This window comes from Notothenia coriiceps, unplaced genomic scaffold (genome assembly GCF_000735185.1).
Source record: "Notothenia coriiceps isolate Sejong01 unplaced genomic scaffold, NC01 NC01_scaffold00011011, whole genome shotgun sequence".
NCBI classification, from domain to species: domain Eukaryota; kingdom Metazoa; phylum Chordata; class Actinopteri; order Perciformes; family Nototheniidae; genus Notothenia; species Notothenia coriiceps.
This window is the reverse complement of record NW_011343712.1, coordinates 241,511-264,373: the sequence shown is the minus strand read 5'-3', so window position 1 is coordinate 264,373 and position 22,863 is coordinate 241,511. Positions and strand designations below refer to the sequence as shown.

General features: G+C 42.5%; 1 protein-coding gene across 8 annotated transcripts in view; it reads right to left on the bottom strand.

Moving 5' to 3' along the window:
• Positions 1-6,383: 6,383 nt before the first annotated feature.
• Positions 6,384-22,863, bottom strand: part of fat1a (FAT atypical cadherin 1a) — a 42,777-nt gene continuing 26,297 nt past the window's right edge. For 2 of the 8 annotated variants that reach the window (XM_010772252.1, XM_010772254.1), the window contains 15 exons: positions 21,901-22,115; positions 20,387-20,524; positions 20,050-20,193; positions 17,705-17,902; positions 16,490-17,083; positions 15,809-16,031; positions 15,593-15,724; positions 15,284-15,441; positions 13,989-14,457; positions 12,617-12,770; positions 12,192-12,302; positions 11,419-12,062; positions 10,747-10,884; positions 8,988-9,023; positions 6,384-7,960 (listed from right to left, as the gene is read on the bottom strand). In XM_010772252.1, coding sequence (XP_010770554.1) covers positions 7,290-7,960; positions 8,988-9,023; positions 10,747-10,884; positions 11,419-12,062; positions 12,192-12,302; positions 12,617-12,770; positions 13,989-14,457; positions 15,284-15,441; positions 15,593-15,724; positions 15,809-16,031; positions 16,490-17,083; positions 17,705-17,902; positions 20,050-20,193; positions 20,387-20,524; positions 21,901-22,115 — 4,025 coding nt within the window. In that variant the 3' untranslated portion in view covers positions 6,384-7,289. The other 6 variants (XR_798442.1, XR_798440.1, XR_798441.1 and 3 more) reach the window with 6 other exon arrangements.

Genomic DNA, 22,863 nt, shown 5'->3' with positions numbered 1-22,863 from the left:
TAATCAGGTAGTAACTTAGAGAAGATAATGGCTGGCAAACCTTTCCAGTTTTAAGTTAGCAGACAGGAGATATTTGCATTGCAATAATGTATAGCTGTTGGGAGGGCAGCAGCAAAGACAATAGACGTATTTAGCCAAACCAAAGTACAATCAATTTATAAACAATCACGAACCAGTGTTGGTATGATCATCTACTAACACTATTTAAAACTACATTATACATTCGAGGATTCAAGCAAGCAATCGGAATTGCCTGTCTTTTATTTTGGATCTTCATTAGTCTATGTTCAATTATGTTGTCAGGTACTTTATACTTTATTTTGGTTTCTTTTTCTTTTTAAATATTAATTTCTAGTGTTACGTGCAAATTAAATTAAGAAATGGATTTTCTATATGGAATAATTGATAATATTCCCTATCTTGCTTAGACGACTATTCAGAACCATTTGCACTGAAGAAATTTCAAGAAGCAATTATCCATTTCACAGAGTTGAAAGAGGGTGCCTGTGATCAGTGGAAACAGCAGTGTTGGCTCTGATGTGAAACAGCAACCGATGCTTAGTCCGTATCTATCACATTGCGGTGTAATGGTCTGATTTGATCCAACTGATGTTTGACTGAGGCAAGAGATGGAAAAGGAAGAGCTGCAATTACAAAAACATTGCCTGACTGAAATTGCTAACCTGCCTTAACAACAGCTGTTGTTATAAAATGGAGGTTCTAGAGAGCACAATAAAAACCAGGCTGTCATCTTCTTGGCTTCCAGGCAGAACACATGGAATAAGGCGCGAATGTCTCCAAAACTTCCGCCACTGCCTGAAGACTAAAAAATTTTTGCAATCAGTTGCTAAGTATTTCAACTGTCTTTAGAGCAGTCAGACAGCCTTGAGGGACTGCCTGATAATGGATTTTAAACCCGCGTGTGGGCGTGTCACCGCCTCTGTATTAGCACCACTCGGACAGGGGTGGTTAAAAGATACACCAAACCAAAAAGGAGCCAGAAAAGGAAAATAATACCACTGGTCTGTCGATCCTTGGGAGTTCATCTTTGAAGTCTAGGCCTTTGCTCAATATTTGGTGTCTGGGTATTAATTCAGCCACACACAAGGAGTGATTACTGTCGTCGAACCATTTTGATACTTCTAAAAGTGGGACTGTGGTTAAATATTTCCCATTAGTTATTTTTGCTTTTTCTTTATTCAAGGTTGTAATCCTGAGCTAGTCTGCTGTTTTGCGCTTGTGGTTCAGCCAGCAGCAAATGATCAAAGCTGAGAAAACATTGTGTGTGTTTTCCATGTAGTTCATGGTGTGTGTGAAAACTGTTAATCAAATGTGTCAACCCCAATACGTCCAGCGGCGTTGACGTGCTAGAAAATTATGACATTTGTACACGCACTCTCTCTCTCCATGGTCTAGCTTATTTTCACCTTGTGGGTCTTATAAGGATTGGGATTCATCTTAGCTGGCATATATTATTGGCCAGGTTTCAGTTTTAGTATGCAGCTCATTAGAGGATTGAAATGCTGCCTACATTCCACTGTGAAATTACATTAAACCACGGACCAATAGGGATTTCCTGTAATTATCCGCCATGAAAATCAAAGGATTCCTACATTTAATTTTCCAAAATTGGTTTGAAAAAAAAAAAATAAAAAATGTAATTTGGGGTGGATCGCGCGAGCCTATATATGTGAACTAGGGGAATCAAACTAATGCTATGCAGAATGAAAAAGGCTATCCATGTTACAGGTGCTTTTGTGGACACACGAGGAAAGAACACCAAACAACGACAGAAACAAACACATAGAAACACTAAAGGCCCAGATACACCGGCCCGAAATCGGCAGTAAATGGGAGTCAGGCCGAACATGAGCGTGGGCACGCCCTATTCGGAGTGGTGTGCGCCGCACCGTCGGGTCTTTTCTGCCGACCTGACGCCTTTTCTTGCCGGCGTCGAGAACACCACCGGAAGTCGGACAAAGGGATAACACTGATTGGCTGTTCAGCTAGCGAATCAGTGCATGAGAAGCGTTAACGGAAGTGAGGGAGGTAAACACATGATTTAACACAAGCGTGAGTCCAAGGGCTGCTAGCTCCAGTACCTCCCGTTTGTCCTGCTCGTTCATGTTTTCAATGGACGAGAGTGAAAATGGAAAGAAAAACGCTATTTGTTGTTTGTTTATATCACGGAGTCTGTTCTTCTTTGTCTTCCGGTTGTTGCCTCTTTTGAATGATGAATACTACCGCCGCCTGCTGGTAAGGAGAGTTATTACCACTCACGCATGCGCCGTTCATACGTGCTCGGCTCGGATTTGCGGTGTGTTCCAGTGCGCAAAGTCGGCAAATACGCAGGAGAGTCCGGCGACGCAACAATCGGTGTCGGCGTCGGTGACTTCTCAGGTGACTGGCCGGTGTATCTGGGCCAACTGAAAATACCTTTATTTCAAGACTAATCAGAGGACAAGACACAGCTGGGCAAGCGAAAACAGAGGAAAACACACAGGTGAACAGAATCAGGTAATCAAACAGGAGGGAAAACACAGAGACAGGAGGCAACCACAGACAAAAGACAGGGGGTGAACACCTTTCAAAATAAAACAGGAAAACTGACAGTTTGTGACACATTCCCTGTATATAGCTACCCAGGTCTTCATACCAAGCCCATATAAATACATAACATTGCTTACTTTATAAAACATGTTACATTTAAAATAACCATGTTTTCAGCTTTGTGTCTACACATTTTAAAACGTTTCCAATTACCTTTAAGTGTGTTACACAGTTTAAGAGCTTAAGTACATATTTTGTAACCCATGAAAACACATCCTTTGCATTATCTGAACATTTTAAAATCACCAGCATGTTTTGATACAGTGATTATGCACCATATCATAATTTAGAGATTTGCTTTGAAGTAAGACGTTTTTAAGTTATGTCAAACAAACTGAATAAACTGTCTTCATCTCCCTTTAAAACCGTGGCAGAGGTAACACAAATGATCCCTCCCCAATTAAATAATTGATGCATCTCCGTGTGACAGGTATTTTCTCCTGAGCATTTTCGCCTAATGCTTCTGGTGTGACCGGGCTGCCTAAAAAAAAAGGTGCCTTTATTTCCCTCCAACAGCCCGAGGTATCTCTCTGTCTGCTCTGAATAACATTGAGTCAGACAGCTGTGGTGGGTCCATGTTTATATCAGCTCCGGGTCTCTTTGTCTAGATTAAACATTTGATGGGGGGGGGGGGCTCAGAGCATTTTTCCCATGAATGACTGGGCAGATTTATCGCTTCAGTACTGTGTAGACATAATAAAACAACTTTCCTTTTGTTAACCACCCCCTATTCATTTCTCAGACAGTTTACTTGACTTAATATTTGAGGTATTTAATGTTAGCATTTTGTCTGAGTGACATCAACTGGCATTTATAAACAGTCTTGTGCACACAAAATATCAGCTTAATGAGTAATAGAAAACTATTTTGCTGTCAAACTATGGACTGCAATGACAATTTATGTGAGAACAAGTTTTATAAAGTATAGTGATGGCATATAAATAAGGTATGTGGACTTTCTTTAATTTTGAAATGTGGTTGTTTGGCTTTAAGGGCAGAAAATAGAGTATTATCACTGTAAAACAGAGCAAGTAGAGAACATTTTGCTTTTAAATCATGAAAAGAACACTTGGCAGGTTTGTATACTAACTTTATGAATCAGCTTATTGATGCGTTTTCTTTCATCCATCCAGAATGATCCACTCAGTCAAATCATTTACAGAGACTCGTTTCTCCTCTTGTGTTGATCCACTGTTTTTAATTCTCAGAACCATCCTGTCCTCCTCCAGTATTCATGGGGTGTTGTATGCTGCCATCTTGTGGTGTTCGTGCAGTATTACAGACCCGCAGCCTCCCAAATGAAAGCTAATAACATCCCCTGAAGCAGAACACACCCTTTCCCACAGTGCTGCATTTGTGATTCCATAACAATGAATAATACATTAATAAGTATGAAAGTCTTAATTTATTTAATGAAAAACATCTGGCGCTATTTCCACAGTTAATTGGATCCACCAAGCATGAGATTAAGCAACACATGAGTAAGCTGCAAAGTGATTTGAATACCAACCACTGCTGGAGTTTGATATTTGGATACTCGGTTTTCGTCACATTATACCATTTCGCAGGGGGAAATGTGGCCACTGTTTCTCAAAATACGGTTTATTTTGTACTTTTTGATTTAGCAACAGTCCTTTTTTGAGAAATGTTATGTTCTTAAATATTATTACAAAACCCTGTTCAAGAATATTCGAGTGGATGAGCATTTTTCTAAAAGATTAGTTTATATATGGTAACTGCAGGGTTATTAGATTCAGATAATAGGCTTAATATAATTTATGAATAACCCAATAAGATTTACAACTGTATATTAAAGTTTAACATGAATAAATCAGTAATCTATTAGTCTGCTGTTTATTTGAAAATGTCCAACTGTGATGTCATCTTTGTGGCACTAACAAAAGAGACATCAGTATTAGTTATGATTGTAAAGAGGGTTTCATTGGGCTTAACATACTCTACCCTGCCAAAAGTATAGCTCGGGCAGCAAAAATGGACAGGAGATCATAAAGGAGCCTAAATAAATAAAATGGCCTTTATCCCCTGTAGGCACCTGATAAACCAGGCCACAGAGAGACCACCTGGGATCCTAAAAGAGGTCACTGCTTATGCATACATACAGTATGTTCCTTTTCCTATTCTATTCTAATTCTTTAATGCATACATTGACAGTAATAAGTCATTACAATTCACTGGAATTGGACCTTATATGATTACAAGTGCACTTAACAAAACCTGGCAACCCAGAAGTTGTCTCACTAATGTTTAGTGTATTCAAGCATTGGTGAATTAGTAATTACAATAAAAGCCATTAGGTCCTTAGAAACCCCTTGACAAGTAGGTCACATTATGAAGTGCTTTTGTTGTTTTTTTTCAGTATTTTAATCATAACGCGATGATGCATTAGAGACAGGACGAGGTGGGCATGTTCACAATAGCCAGACAATTACAGCAGATGTTGAAGGTCAAAAGGTCAGCCTCCACTGAAAGCCCGGGAGGAAGAACAGTAGGTGGCTGCGTGGAGCCGTGACCCGGTCAGCAGCATGCGGAGAGCACAGTGAGACATCACAGACAGACTGTAGAGGTGGAGCGGAGGTATCAGGGTCCTGTTACTCTGTCGACCTCGTGTGAGACAACCAGGGTTCATTGACACGAGGGTGCAGCGCGCAGCCAGAGGAAGGAGGTGACACAAAGCTGTCAGACCGTACACTGGCCAGGAGAGATCATGAGTTTATCTCCATCGGAGTTTCCACTACTGTACTGAAGCATTTACATTATTTAAAGGTCTCCAATTATGCTATTTGTAGGCATATATTATGGGTCTCAAATATATATATAAAAACATGTCTATGATGTTTTTTGCTCAAAATACCAAACAGATCATGCATTTTAGACATCCCTAATACCCCTCTATTTCAGCCCTGTTAGAGAACTGCAGGTTCGGCGTCCTTAGCTTGAAAAAAAAAGAGCTAATGCATGAATTCTACTGGCAGATACAGCTAAATTCTGCCGTGATTAAAAGCCACATCAAGGATTATCTCTGAAACAGCATGGAGCTCAAATGCTTTTTTCTCTTGCGGGTTTACCACAAGGTGAGTTCCTTTTATTATTTCCTGCTTTTTTACACATACTCTCTCCAGTACAGGTTAGCTCTGAGTGTTAGCATGCTTGCTAATGTAAACACAGACCATATTACGTCCAAAACACGTCGGGAATTGTTTTTGATAGCAACTTTTCTGATAGTGCTGTGGGCCCACATTTCCGATATGTCATATCGGACGCAAATCTGGATCAGCTCTGTTGAACCCCCGTTTTATTTTTTTAAGATTTGGGTACGGAGGAAAAGAGAGTTTTGTTTTCTGACACTTTGTGAGTTCCCTGACACACCGGGGACACATAATGATGTATAAAATACATTCAAAAGTGCATTTTGCATGATAGGTCCCCTTTAAATCATCTTGCACTATCTGATGGATAACGGTGCATCCAGAGGGTTTTAAAATGGAATTGATCAGACCATTTTGCATTAAATATCACTTTCATTACTGATTAGTCCAACAACTTTCTGAGAAAGCTCATTATTGTTGCATCTATAAACACACCATTCCCAAAAACAAACATTAAAGAGACATTCAAAGGCTTCAAAATATTTATCAATAACTTTTTACACCAACAATACCAGCTGCAGAAGTTTTATTGCAACCACATTACTGCCTAACGCTACAACTATTCATGACTACAGTCGAGAAATAATTGCACTCAGACAATCTCAATATTTTTTAGGAATAATTTATTGCCAGTAGGAAAGCGTGAGCTTGTGGCAGTATTCAATAAAAACCTTAACAAGACCATAGCATTGCTCACACACACATAGACACCTGAAAAAGTCTCGTGTCCATCATGGATAACTCTGCACTATAAATATATCGGGTCCCATTTTCTTGGTGGAAAAATAAAGAGGTTCCAAAGTCAAAATGTACAGACAAACAAAATTAAAAACAACAAGAATATGCAGTCGTTCATTGAAGACCCTTTTTGAAATGAGCAGGAGACAATAAGATTTACGAGTACACTGTGTTCGGAAAAGCCACGCTCTTTTCTTCTCACTCTTTTTTTAACTTTTCCTTTTTTGTGAATGTAAGCACAGTAAGGCTGATAATGTCACACCATTTAACTCTTTTTTGTTGAAAATAAAAGCATAGAATATCTACAAAACCTAGTAAACTTTGAAATCAAAACTGTACATTTAAATTTACATTGAAAATGAGCACTTGTAGAAAAACATTTTGCTTGGTTGAATTTATAGAAACAGAGATATTGTGAATTATTCTTTTTTTTTTTTTCTCATGATGCATATCCTGACCCTTCAGCCAATCCACTTCCTGCATGATGAAAGTTACATAAAGCATGGCACCGCCAACGTAAAAGGGCAGGAGTTGGACTGATCCGACGTTAAGATGCTACAGAGTCTCTCCGATAGCTTCATGAGATCTTCTCAGCCGATTGGCCTCACAACCAGTCTCAACAACCCCCGTGTGTAGACTCAATTCATTGTGTGTTTGAATGTATGTATGTGTGTATGTTGCGTTTTCTGTGTACACATACTGTGCATGTTTGGTGTGTGAGGGGTTAACATAAGGTGTAGCTGTGGGTTCAGGCACTTTTGTTTGGATCCAGTGTCAGACTTCAGTGTGCTGCTGGGAGTCGAGCGCCGGGATGGACAGCCGCTCAAAGTGGCCCTCATCGCCGCTCTCGTAGTCGCTTATCATCGCCTCGGACTCCTCGCAGCACGCCGACATGTCCGAGCAGGAGGCTGTGGACGTGTACAGGGACAGGGACATGTTGTCCAGAGCTGACGAGTCAAAGTCCCGACTACACCCTAAAGGGTAGCCCCCTCTGTAGCCGCCGGGGCCCATGGTGGAGGCCGGGGTGGTGTTGCCTGAGGTGGAGGTGGCACCGTGGCCCTCGCTGTCGCCCCCCTCGCCGGGGTAGGCGTGCTGCGGCAGGTACTGGTTAAGGCTGTACAGCTGGGGCAGGGCCGGGCGCTGACGGACCCCGGCCGGGCTGCCCGGACCGCTCGCAGACGGGTCTAACTCTCTTCCCATGGGCCTCAGCGTGTCGCTGTACTCTGGCAAAGGCGGCGGCGGCAGGTCGTCGTTGGCGTTGTAGTCCTCGGGCGGCGGAGGGAAGTCGCTCTCGATGTCGAAGCCGCCGGGATAGTAGTCGGTGTCCATGGCACTCGGGTCGCTGTACAGTGGGGCGGGCGACTCCACAACCTCATACTGTGGAAACTCCTGGATTCCAGGAAGTTGGACACTTGGCATCCAATCAGATGTGTCCCAGTGATATCCTGTTGGATAAGGAAAAGCCCAAACACATGTATTAGTATTCTGCACTAAAGCTCTCAAACAGTACAATTATCACCATAGGGCATTATGTTAATGTTAACAACCCACACCATGCAACATTTACACAATACATCACACCAACACAATGAGCTGTTCATTAATAAACACTTAACTTCACATTTTAACACAGCGCAGGCACGTTCACAGACTTTAAGCACACTGACACTATTCCATTATATCTTGTTAACAGCCAAAACGTCTTTTTAAAAAAAAAAGTATTTTTATAACAAAATCTCCTTCTCCTATCCCTAAAATAAACAAATATAATGTGTTTGATAAATAACATCTCATTGGAGTACTCCTTAAATATATATTAACATTGTGTCCAATAGTCCTAAGTTTCTATCTACAGTTCCATATGGCAACACAATATGAGCTAAGCCACGCCCACTTCCGAACTATCCAATCATATCTTTGGATCTTTCTATCATTGGATTTAGATCCAACTGGTTGCATTACTTTTCCCACAACATGGAAATACGTCAAATGATTGAAGATGAAGACGAAAAAATGTTCTTCCCTTCACCAGAAAGATAATATTTACTGGGACTGATTATAACTAAACCACTTTCACATACAACAAATGTATAAGAAGTGTTAAAAAAGAGTTACTGTAAATGCTGTGTCAAACCATTAAAAGAACTTACAAAGACAAGCCGACACAAGCAACTCCTATCCAATCGGTTACATTTCCAGTTAGTTACTGAGCAAAATGTTAAATCATATAATGCTCGGATTAACATTTTCTCTAACGTTGTCCCGGCATCAAAGACATGCATGGGAATGATTTTAATACTCTCACAGCGGCAGACAGTAACACCTTAAGAGGAGCGAAGCAGAAAGCACTCAGTGTCTCACAGAGCAGTTAACCCTTTCCTCACTAAGCTTTGGGGTGAGTGGTTAAGAGTTAGACGAGGGGATTGGGGCAACACCAGTGAACATCAGGCAAACAAAGATGTAAAAAGTCACCTCTTGGGTTCTTGAGATCATGAGCCAAAAACAACTCTTTATATGAGGCAAGGAGGAGGAGAAAGAGAAAAAAGAACATTAAAACCTGAGAAGAAAGAACAATGGGCTAAGAACACGAATGAAATGAGAGAATGACGGGTAATTCATGGACAACAGGTTTGCCATTTTCTCAAACCGACTTCTTGAGGTGTGCAATTAAAGGTTGGCAAAGTTATTCACTGAGACTTGAAGGCAACACTTCTGTGCCTGTTTAATTAGCAGCTGAATCTAAAAAAAGAACGAGTTGGATTTGGTTTGTCAGTGTAAGATAATGGCAGCTCTTTCACCTGCACTTCACATCCCAACACCAAGAATAAACTGAAGGGAGGTGGAAGCAATAAAAGAGTACCTTCTCCTTCCACCGTGTCAACAGCACAGTTGACAAGGTGGATTACCGTCACTAGGGAGGCTTGTGAGAGGCAGGAGAAAGGGGAGTGGATGGGAGAGATCAAGCATAAGTACAAATGGTTTCATCATTTAAAAACAAACACATACAAATGAAGTGCATGGTGGAATTGATGCCAACACGATCAACACTTCCCACAAACGTCCTGCTGAACACACTTATTTGTACTTATCTGTGGCGACTGAATGCACGGGGGGAGAGGGGGGTTGGCTAGGCACAAGACAATGGTGGAAGGCGGAACAGTATGGGTCTGGTTTTGTTTGTGCAAGATAACACAACAACAACAACATACTGAGATGCTACGGGGTGCCATTCACAGTACAGATGGATGAATCAGTGAAATTCCCCGGAGACGTGAGCACAGTTCCAACCCTAACACAGAGAAAAGCCACTGTGTTTTCAGAAAACAAACTGAGGGAAATGAAGGAAACAGAAATGGCTTGTTTCGGAAATATTCAATTTCTAAATCAATTTAGGATTCATTTGTATTTTTCAAAGGTTTTGATGACTTATGGGCAGCACAATCCCCACCATGATATCCTGGTAATGACAGGGTAATAAGGTAGATGTGATGAGAAAAATGACAGGAGAACATAACATATGCGTGTATACCCATGTGATATGTTCCTGGATGTTTGCGTTACACATCACTTTGTAGCTACATGTTGAAAAAAAGAGAGACAAAGAAAAAGGCATGCATGTAAATAATTAAAAATAATTATGAAAAAGTAAATGACTTCATGATGGATTTTCAAACAGGTTTCTAAGTCATCAAACTCCTTTTGAACACAGGTAAACTGAGAGCGGGCGGATTAGAAAAGGGTCAGAATGTATTTTTTGTATGTATGTAATACGTATACATGTAATCCCGGGAGAATTACACTGCACATGTTTTTGTGAATGCTTCCGTCTGTACCGGCAGTGATTGAGGACTTACAGGCTGGACCCCCCTATTTAAAACCTTGTTCTGGATCTGTGGACTGATTTGATCCATATGGGAGCTGAAGCCCCGCAGCAGAAGGAAAGAGAGAACAACATGTGACCCCAGAGCCATTTGGCGTATCCATTGTGAGCATGCAAAGAAACAGAGTTAGCAAGAAAATCATCAAGGCTCTACAAAGACACAGGTAACTGTTGCAGAACCCTGCAGGCTGATCAAACAAAGGCAATAAGAGATTAAACTCATCACAAATGCAAAATATCATCTCATACATGTGCGTGTTATGAAATATGCTGTTTTTATACTATGCTATGTGGTTAGTTTTCCTCAGATGACTAAGAGAGATAGATTTAACACGCTGAGTGGCAGCATACCGTTGTCATCGCAGGACTCAGACTGGAAGGAGCTGAGGGACTGGACCTCGGACATGCTGCCCCGGGTGTTGTAGGCGTGACAGGCGCTGTCCTCTGCAGGCTTCTTACTCAGGCACGGGTCCAAGTCCACCACTTTAGCTGGAAGAGAAAGCACAGCCTGAATATAGTGTATGGAAGCACATGGAAGAGATGGGAACACTTCCTGTGTAGGGCAAAGCAATGTGTTTGAAATAGTCTATAGATGGGCAACAATAGAAAAGACAGACAGAAGTATACGGTTGTAGGATGTTGCTTTGATTTGTTTTGGAATTTTCAAAGTTTAGTATAGTTTTTTTAGTCTCAAGTATAGTTTTCCTGGTCTCAATTTGTATTTCAATATGGGCAAAATAATAAAAAAGTATAAGGAAATATTTTATGAAGTGTTATTTATAATGCATCATATATAAAACCACTATTTGCTTTCAATTACATTTTGTATTTACTGAATTTTGTATCAAGTTTAATCATCGTTTGGTACAAAGTATAAAGAAAATGGAGACAAAGTCAAACGAGTAACTAACTGAAAATGATTTAACCTGAGGTGTACAAATGTAGCATTGTTACTTTTCCTCTTATATGTACAAAAATGTCATCATCCTTTACCGGGTACTTTTAGGAACATTGAGAACTTACCATCGTAGTCATAGTCCCAGTTTGGCTTCTGGATGGAGTCGCTGTCTGAGACGGAGTTGGAGCCAGGGGGGGGGGGAAGGTTGGGGGCGACGCTGCACACGGCCACGGTCTTGCGGTGCCCGTGCACAGTGTCCGGGTTGAAGGTGCTGAACTCAGGGTGCTCCGGGATGGCTGAGCCCTCGAATGAATTCCTGTCCAGGTTGTTCCTCGAGTCGCTTGGAATGCTGGGAGTGTAGGAGATGGGCCTCACGGGGACCTGGGGGGGGATGTCGGAGTAGATGTTCTTGTTGAGTTTGACGTCAAAGTACGGTCTCTGTAGGAAGGAGTGAGACATGTTGGGACTGGCCAGATGTTTGTTGTCGTCGTTGTGCTTGGACCTTCTGCGACAGGCCTTCTTGCGGATGATGATGAAGAGGAGGACCAGGATGAAGATGCTGGACACAAACACCACGATGCCGATCACCTCCTCCAGACCGATGTTCCAGGAAGTGGAGACGAAGTCATTGCGGACCTCGGCGCGGAGTTCGCACATCTGTCCGTTGAATCCCAGCGAGCAGTTGCATTTGTACGAGCCGTATGTGTTCTGGCACTGGCCCCCGTTGGAGCAGAGGTTCTTGATGCACTCGTCAACGTCGCTCAGGCACCTGAAGAACACATCAGAGTTCAGTGCTGTGTGTTACAAACTGCTGATACAGGAGATCGGACCTGTCTAGCCCGAGATATAATTCATTTAGTGAGATCAGTTCATGGGTTTGAATTCAAAATGTACGTACCTTTCTCCCTGGAAACCGACTTCACACTCACACACTGGACCGTCCAGGCTGTCGATACACTTCCCGCTGTTTTTACAGGGGTTATCTCTGCAGTACGGCCCCAACTGGCACCTGAATACAAAACAAGCTTACGTAAGAAACCTACAAAATATAGGAAAACGTGTTTTTTGAAAACCTATCATTTATAATAGCTGATCACCGGTCTATAACTTGAAATGCAGGTCTTACTCAAAGATTCAAAATGAAATGTGAGTATTAATATAAAATTAGAATTACATGATGTGTTTAAAGTATTAACTTTATCACATGATCATCATCACCCAGGCATACATGCAAAATGATATCCATCAATCTAGCGCCATAGCATGCTCGTGGTTAAATGTGTACTTCTACTTTTTAAAATGTGACGGATAAGATGGCTGTACCTTTGTCCTGAGTACTGTCCTCTGCACTGGCAGAAGAAGTCGCCTGCTCGAGGAACACAGGTGCCCCCGTACAGGCAGGGGTTGGAGGCACAGGGGCTCAGGCCGATCTCACAGTGGGTGCCCATGAAGGAGGCAGGACACTTACAGAAGTAGCCTGTGGAATATAAATAAAAGACGTATTCATTTATTGTTAAACTCCTGTAATTCATCACAACAACGCTTGTTAGGAAATAATTGCTGGGGGGACTGAAATGTACTGTTGTTTTTATTTTAATGGTTTACTTTGCATAATTTACATTAATTCCAATAGTACAACGTTGTGCTCACCACACTGCTTAGAGTGTGTTCTTTCTTTTCATAACTGAGCTGCAGATTTAGCAGAAAAGCCTCGTAGGGACAGTGAGGGATTATGCCCCCTGAACCACTGGCAAGTTTTTAATGCGAACTGATGCAGAACTGTTGAGTTTGCATTAACAGCAAACGGCACTTACTGCAAATTAACACTGCAAGCAGACGCATCAGATAACAGGGAGAGGTCGCACAAAACTATGGTAGAAGATGCCTCTCTAATAGCCTGCCTTCAATATGCAAACAGATTCAACTTCCCAGCTGATACACCTGTTCTCAGGCGGCAGAAGCTCTGTTATATGATCAGATGAGTAATTTAGTGAATAATTAAAACTCCTTAATCTCACGGGGGAAATGTAATAATGTTCAGATAAAACTAATTGAACTAATTCCAGTCCAATACAACCACTCTAAGTCTACCTTTATCACAAACGTTGGTCTTTTGTAGAGGCTCGTCATTGAGCTGCCTAACTGTGCTGTTATACACAGTGGTGCTTCTACACACTATTTATACAAACAAGAGCAAAGTGATAGTTTGGCTGCGTTGGTCTCTTTATCATTGTGTTTGTAGACCATCTTTTGAAAAGTTCAGTTCACAAAATATCAAAATAGAGAAGAATATTCACACAATAATCCAGATCTTGAGATGACTTGTTACGTCCAACCAATAATACCAAAACTTGATTTACTTGCAATAGCTCATTAAGTCAATACACAATAATAGACTAAGTTAATAAAAGTGACAACTAACTGATAAAAATGACTGTAGTTTATAATCTCATTCAACCTTTACACAGTTTATCAATGTTTTGTGTGCATAGGTATAAATGTGTCTGTTGATTGTGTAGGATATACATATTTTTATATATATTTGTATTTTCGTATTCAGGATTATGGGAAACGGTATTTCGATCTCTGTGTCTGTACACACAAAATGCAAGATTGACAATAAAGTTGACTTTGACTTGACTAACTAAAGCCACCCGGGTGAGAACGTGAGTGCAATGAGTTGAGCGGGATGTACCTCCGTTAGGCAGCGAGGCGCAGACCCCCCCGTTGCTGCAGGGGTTGCTGGAGCAGCTCTCGGCAGGTGCGAGGGCACAGCCTGGGCTCACGTCCACGAGGTCCTCCAGCACGGCGTGGGCCCGCTGAGCCTTGGTGTTCAGAGGCAGCTCCTGGCCGTTCAGGCTGATGGCCTCCATGCAGCCGCGCAGCCCGTTGGTGACGGGCAGGCTGCGACCGTGGCGAGCCGAGGCCAGCTGGCGTACATGCCCGCCGAAATAAATGCTGTTGTCGAGGTTGAGGGTCCTCAGGGTGCCCGGTGCTGTGCCTGAGGCGGCGTGCACCCGGTCCAGCACCAGCTTGGCGTAGTTACCATCCACCTCCAGTGTGAGAGTGTGCCACTCCCCGTCGTTAATCTGAGCGCTGTGCACAGACACCAGGCCGGGGCCACTGCCGCAGTCGAACTTGTACTGCAGACGGCCGTTCACAATCTGTCAGAAACACAAAGTTAGAAGATGATGAACATTCAGCATACAGCAGAGATATGAAAGCTTCTAGTTTCATAATTTGTGTTCTCTGTCTCTCATCTTGATCAACACAAGATTAGAATCTGGCGGAGAAATCGTAATTAAATGATGAAGGCACTGTTATAAATCAATATGTGACACTGTCATAAATCACTCCCTATCAGAAAATACAGTGTGCATCAATAATTCATTAAAATGTAATCTTGGTAAAGAGCAACCCAATTTCAACAAGCTGTGCAGGAAGGCATCTTTATAAAACGCTGTAAGTTTATGTCTCTAAATAAAATAATTAAAAGTTATTTCAAGCCTCACATGGCTAAACAATAACTGTCTCATAGCCAGCCAGGTTTCGAGTCTAAGGTCTGGCATGCAGACTGCTATAAGAGACAGACTCGAAGGAATGTGTGGAAAACAGCTTTCTGTTTCCCTCCCAGAACTAAAATAGCTCCTGTGTGTGAGGAGCTTTTTTTCAACCCACCACCACATTCCCACCGTCCCTCATGTGAACGGGGGTTTAAAAAGGCTTTTTGAACCCTTCAGAACAGTTGATTGGTACACATGGTTGGGTGGTCTCATGGGAGGGCGGGTCAGTTTGTGTTTATTAAGCCCTTCTGATATGGAAATGCTGCGCGGTAAAACGGAGGGACAGTCAGTCTAGACTTAATTATGATAAGGAAGGTTATCAGTTTTGAAGACTCTGAAGGAATAAATGCACGTCTGAGCAATAAGGCAATATTCACACAGACACACAATATTCACACACAGCAAATATATTCACACACACACACACCTCGAGGATGCTGTAGTCTGTTCCTTTCGCATACATGACAGTAGCATGAGTGGAGAAGGTCCTGATCCTCAGGGAGAGTTTCATCAGCTCCTTGTTCTCATTCTCCATCAGAAGGTACTTCACATAGCCGCTGCCGCTGAACGTCAGGGAGTTGCCATCTGACAGGAAGTGAGAGACATGAATCAAGAAGATGTGGGACAGGCATGCAGCTTTTACATTATTTTCATCATTACTCCAGGGTGAAAAGGCTGGAGATAGGGAAGAGATAACGATATCTGGAAACAGAGATGAATAGGTGGGTGGTCTTACCGGAGCACTTGCCCTTTATGCCCTCTGGACACACACAGCTGTACACGGCTTCTTTAGGATCTGCCACACACTCCATTCCCTCAGGACAGGGGCTGTTCTCACACAGGTTGTTCACCACGGGACATGTGCCGCCTAAACAACAACACATTTCCAGTCAGATCAGGCGTTTCTAACAGACAGTGAATGTGTAAATCTGTGTGAGGTTAACGAGCCTACCTTCACACTGGCAGGTGGCGGTCCTCAGGTGTCTCGGTGAGACGAAGCTGAGACGAGCCGTGCTGTATGTGGACATCGTGTTCTTGTCCAGGGAGATGACCTCGTCGCAGAAGCTTAACGGGCAGTCCACCCCCGCGCACAGCTTCTGCACCACCCGCACGATCCGAACGCCCGTCATCTCCTCGATCACAGCCGCAGAGGAGTTCAGCTTACGGAAGACCACCTGAAAAAACACATAATATAATAATCAGCTTTTCTCTTTTTTATGTCTTTAAAAACTGAACATCTTTAGTAATTTAAAGACATCGTATTGGGCTCTTGGACATTTCCACTGACATTTTTGAAACTTTAAAGATCATTATTTGATTAATTTAACAATTCTGTACTAGGGTTGGGTTGTATAAAGAAAATCATTTATCAAAGTTTTTATAACCAGATAATTATGAAACAATATTGAAAGATATTTTAGCAATGAAAATGTCAGAATAATGTGGAAATAATGACATACAATGACATCACTATACTGTAATGTAGCCATTTAAAGTGAAAATACTTAAAATGTTACGATATCCTAAATCTTTGATATCTACTCTTATAATACGATGGCACAATATATTTCACAGCCGTATTTGGTACCATTAGCTATAAATGAACATCCAGTGTTAGCATAGTCGTTCTCACCTCCTGAGATTGGTAGGGGGTGCCGGACCTCTCTAAAGCCAACAGCACGTCCAGGTCTCCGTTCTCTGAAGGCTGCAGGCTCACCAGCTGCACCTCACTCCTCCGGACCCCTGCGATGTTCCTCAGTGCCCGCTGGAAGTTACGCCAGAAGTCCCCGATGAATTCCTCAGGGGCGATATTAGCAAAGCGCACGGCAATAGAGTTGTCCAGAGCCTGACGTGTGGCCTGTCTGACGTGCACGGTGACGTCAGCCGCCGTGGTGAAGCGCCCGTCGGTCACCGTCACGTTGAGAGGGTAGTGACCCACATCGAGGGGGCGCAGGGCGATGACTTTACCATCCGAGGCGGACACTGAAAACAGGGCTCCACTGTCGTCCGATGAGGAGGAGGAAGGGGCGAGGCTGTAGAAGAGGGTGTCGTAGATGTCCTGGTCGGTGGCGTGGATCTTGCCCAGGACACCTCCGGGGTATTCATCGCCCGCGGTGGTGACAAAGATATCCAGTGGAAGGATGGCAGGAGGGTAGACGCTCTCCTCGATTATTCGCACAGTGATGAAGGCGGTGGAAACGAGCTGAGGTTTGCCACTGTCTGACACCTGGATATGGAGAGAAGAAAATGATGTTCAGTGTTAGTTTTTGTATGAAAGCTTTCTTTTTCCAACAGCAGAGGGCAATCAAGCTCTTCCACTGGTAAGCCAAACCACATCTAGATACTGTTGGTGCTCTGCATATTAAAACATCTACAGTTCATGCATTTCATCAAGCACACTCTCACACGGATGGTCATCAGTTAAAAAAAACAACTATGACTCAAACGTGAGTGTACATCTCGTGTAACAAGACATCACACTTACATTTCATATCCCATCTGCCCACTCTTTTTTTTTTTTTTCTGCTAAAGTGACACATCAACACCCAGCCACACATGCCATCGTGCCAACTCAAAGCAAATGTCTTTGATTTGTTATTCTCCTTTGAGATTTACTCCCATGCAGCAGCTTTGATGTATTCCACTTCAGCATCTTACAGACAGTTGTTTGCAAGGTTAAAAGCTGTATTTAGAACGTGTTTAAAAGATGGAGAGACGAACATTGACTAGTGTTGGGATGTAAGGAGATGGGGAACAGAAGGAAGACAAATAGATCAGGTTGCTATGCCTTGACGGTTAAATCAATACAACCTCTCAACTGCGGTTTCTCCTCTGCGCTGTGACTCACCTGAGCTTGCAGTAGGTAGTGTTCTTTACTTTTCCTATGCAGCGCTCCCACGGCCACTAAAGCTCCCTGCTGATTGATGTGGAAAGCATCGCCCTCATTCCCATCCACGATGGCGAAGGTGAAAGGTGGGCCGTTGTGGGAAGCGTCCCGATCGGTTACGGTGAGCTGGAGAACACTTGTGCCTTTTGGTCGGTTCTCCTGTGGGATTCAAGAGAGGCATGTGTAATGTTTGTCGAGAGAGGAGGTGGCTCACCTGATGCTCTTCATCTCTACAATGTTTTTGCAAAATGTAAGAATTGCACGGTGCGAGAGGAAACGTAACAGAGACTATTACATAACTGAATATTGGTACAGCTAAAAATGGGGAAAACGTAAGCTTCTCTAATTTTAATCAACTAAATACGATTGTACAATTATAATTGCTTCAAAGATTTGGGCAGGTTAACTTTAGAAAGGGAAGGCTTCCTCTCTCCTGTTGTGTGTCCCTGAATGGTCTTCAGATCTGTCCTTTGTAATGCAAGTCCTGAAACTCAATGTTATTCTCAAACAACTCCTAATGCTCCTGGTGTTGTGAACAGTGTGCTTTGTGTTGCTTACTTGTTCTTTTAGGAGTGCTTTTGTGCTTTACTTTGATTTGGGATCCATAATAAGTCAAAATAAAGGCGGTTAGGATTTCTTTTGAAGCAAAACAATGTTTCATTAGTACTCTAGCTGTGTGTGCGACGCCTCCGCACAATAAACAGAAAGGAACATTACAAATAAACCATCTATCTTTGGAATCATGATTTCTGTCCTGAACTGTATTACAAATGCATCTAGCTTAATTATTTTCATTTCAACACTCGTTCACTTCTCTCCAGTGAACCGACTGTAGCTCAGTATCTTGCACATTTCCTCTCTTCATCACTCCTGCCTCGCAGCCTTTCCCATTTATTCCCTTATCTTAATTCTCATACTTAAGATGCATCCTCTGTCTTTTGATTCCCTCCCCCTCCTCCCTACCTCTGTTCTTACTCCAACATCCGACTTGCTTCTTGACATTCAAGTCGCACAGTCTCCCATTATTCCTCCCTGTTAATCCCTTTCTCTGTGTCCACTGCAATCCCCCCCTGCTCCTCCTCTCTTACTTCCTTTCCATCTACCTCTTTCTCATCCTCTACACCAGGGGTTTTCAAAGTGTGGGTAGGTGAGCCTCCCCTCAGAGAACATAGGAACAGCCGCGCCCCCCCTCCCAATTATTATTGCTGTTATTATTATTATTATTGTTGTTGTTGCTATAATGCAGGGGTATTCAATTGCATTTCAAAGAGGTCCAGTAAGAGAAAATGTAATTAAATGCTCTGTTTTCGCTGTCTACCTTCCGCCATTTGAAATTACTCCGACTGTTTCTCTCCTCTTGCTGACTGCACCGATTTGATTGGCTGAGTAGCGTCACCTCCTTAAAACATTAAACAATAACTTTTTTAAACCTTTTTATTTTTATGTTTTAAACATATTGTATAAAACTCCCCCACTACTTGGACTATTCCTTGCACCCCTCTAGAATAAGCCCGAATGGTCTCAACCATATTGCATCAGTAACGTGCACTTGTTATTATAACAAGATCGCAAGGACGCTGGTAACGATCGGAACATTTAGTGTTGTTCAGTTTGTGTGTTGTGGAAAATGCGTGTCCGTGCATGAAAATATACCACACACCCAATTACAATTGCATGTTCAATTCACTACCCTGGAAGTTAATACAGTTGTTAAAGTTGGAACAGCCTGTGGACAGCCGTTCTTCCTTGCATGTCAGTCGCCGACACCTTCTTACAGAGGACAGGCACATCTAGCTGCAGCACGACCCGTATATTTCCGCACGCCGTGTTCTCAAGACATATTTCTTTTAACATTTTCAACATGGTGGATAAATCCTTATATGCTCCCGGCAACACACTGAACGTTACCCCATTACACTCACCCCTACTTTAGTGGGAACAATGAGTCTGCGTCTTTGATGCACACAGGAATAAACGCAGATCATCCTCTGGCTGCAGCCTTTACCGGTACTTGCTTTTGATCAAAGTCAATGCGGAAAACCTGCACTCACACAGGTAGGTGAAGGGGAAGGGAATGAGCACTTTTACAGCCTTTTTGGCGAGGTGGGGGAACTCGGTCTCCACAGACAGCCACAAGTGGGCAAGTGTCACTATACTCGTCTTTTTCTCGTTCTTTTGTGTCTCACGCTGCGCCTCCCCTGAAGCTCTCTGGCGCCCCCCAGGGGAGGCGCGCCTTAACACTTTGAAAACCGCTGCTCTACACCTTTAATCAGCCATCTTCGCTGACCTCTCCCCCCCCCTCTCACCTGGATGATGAGGCTGTAGTTGGCCTGGGAGAACAGCGGTGGGTTGTCGTTGACGTCTGAGATGTCGATGTTGATCATGGCGCTGCTGGAGAGAGGGTTGGCCCCGTTGTCTGAGGCAACCACCATCAGAGTGAACCCTGAGGTCTGAGAAACACATGGAGAATAATTACCGCACATAGGCAAGGCTGCTTTTGTAAGCAATAATGCAGCGGAGATCAGTAAACAAGCTTCCCTATTAGGCCTGACATGACTCTGATTGGATTCTGCATAGAGTGCAAGTAGCCCCACAGTGGATTAAACTGTGAACAGTCAGCATTGTATCTGTTGTTTCTCTTACTCGCTCTCTGTCCAGCTGGCGAGCGACTTTAAGCTCTCCTCTGACCGGATCGATGGTGAAGGGGCTGCCCTGGTTACCGTCCACGATGAAGTAGCGCACGCGGTTGAAAGAAGGTCCGTCGACATCTTCTGCCATCACCTTTAAATCAATCAAAACAACAATCAATCCCTGATTCTGGAAAATGGATTAACATGACAAGGCAACGTGTGAATGTTAGGTTAACTCGTGTGTTAGAGACTGTAAAAAAGAATGTCTCAACCAGCTTCATACTATCATTGATTGTTCTTGCAAGGACACAAAATGATCTTCCAGATCAAGAAGACATCTGGTTGATTGGTGGGAGGGTACACTTGTCATTGTGTTAGTGGTCTTTATCAGTCTTAAGTGGGTGGGAATCATCTGTGAAAAACCATGATCCTATATTTAATTCCACGAGCCAATCAGGATTTAACAACATTTGACTACAAATCTGATGACTGTGGGTGGATTTATAAAAAATCCACCCACATAGTGTCTAATAGGTTTTTTACTTGTATAATTTTACAGAAATATATTTGAATTTCAAAATCTTACTTTTAAAGCACGATTTCACTGCATTAGTGGATCAACGGAAATTAATCAAATCAATAATTTGAGTAATTTTTTAAGCTAAATGCCAAAAATGTTCCTCTCAGCACATTGGGCTCTGTGAATCTGCACTTTTCATCGTTATTTACAAAACAAATAATCTGTTTATCGAAAAATATAATCAGCTGAATAAATTATGATGAGAAGATTAATATTAATTAGTTGCGGCCCGGCTATCACAACATCATACAGATGTTAACAACCTTTCCTTTCTCCTGTGCATCCTCCTCCAGAACAAACACACAGTCTTAAAACCCACCAAGCGTCACATATTGAAAGGGATCCCCGGGGAAATCAGCAGACAGGGAAGATTTACAAGTATGAGACAATAGCACGTATTCAAATCTAATTTTCAGATGTATCATTTATATTCAGGTACATTAGGCTCACAGACAAATGGCCATAAGCAGGGGTCTTTTATAAAGGGAGGGGGAGTGGTGGTGTGCTGCGGGGTTGGACAGAAATAGACGGAGAGAAAATTGAACATGCAAAAGGTGAAGACAATGCCTTATCTACTAGGACGGAGGCATAATGAGTCAAATGCCTTTCAATTAAACAGTTTGAGCATGTGTGTCAGATAATGCACGAAAACAGGGGTGCAGTGAGCTTGAAGAGCAGTTACTAATTTAGCTGTGCCACCAGATGGTGATTTGCCACAGGTGCAGATGTGTGATAGTGTAAGCAGTGAGTAATGGGCAGAGAGGAGGAAGGCTGTGAGCGAGTAAATGAACAAACTGACACATCTAGCTGGAGGAAAATTAAAAGAGACAGTGATGAAAAATGTATTTCTCCCTGCATGCAGCGTTATAGTAAGTATGGGATGCTGCTCCACAACAACCAACTATTGTATTTGTACATGTCCCTAAAGATGGGATGTTTATTCTCACCGCCATCACAGTCTTCCCCAGCTCGGCGTCCTCACTGACGACGGCGGTGTAGATCTCCTGGCTGAACACGGGTGTGTTGTCGTTGACATCGGTCAGGTTGATGTTCACAGTGGCCATGTCGCTGAGCGGCGGTGAGCCACCATCTGTAGCCTCTACAGTGATGTAGTATTCATGGGAGACCTCGTAGTCCAGCGGCTCGATCACAAAGACATCACCTGAGGACAAAGAGACGGCGGAAAGTCAGAGAGGATGTCCTCCCACAAGAATTCAAACTTCAATACCACAACTTAAATAAATAAAACATCTGTGAAACCAAAAAAGGAAATCAATTTGACGACAAACAATGAGCTTCTTTGCATTTTAGTAAGTGGCTTTCATTTGAAATTCAAAAGTCATGCATTGCTCAGCTGCTCTTACTGCATTACTGCTTGAAGTTAGAACACAGAAAGAATCCTTTGTTTCTTTTTTTTAAATTTAATATTAAATATAATTGGATTGGAGTTAATACTACTTTTTTTTTACACACCCGATAGGCAGAGAGCCAAGAGCATAGATAGATATCAGCTTTCCACGGCATGATTATCACGGCCAAAATAATTCATGGTATTGAATCTTTACAAAATGTGAATTAAAAAATAATAATTATAGTAATGCTATTAGGTCAATCCTTATTTAAATTAATTTAATTGTGTGTTCTGTCTCTTTTTTGTGAGAGAATAACACTCAAACTGCTAGAAAGAGAGTCCATAAACAAAACTGTATATAATGGAATTATAAGGGACGACAAAAAGCAAGAACTGAAGGACAGAAATGATTCAAGAGGCCATGGATTATTTACCCGATATTAATAATTGTCTATGATTTCCATGATATCAATATTTAATCCCACATTAAAACAGTCAATATCAGTATAGGGCCACACCCGGAGAGCACAGTAAAAGCTGAGCTAAGAGATCATGGAAA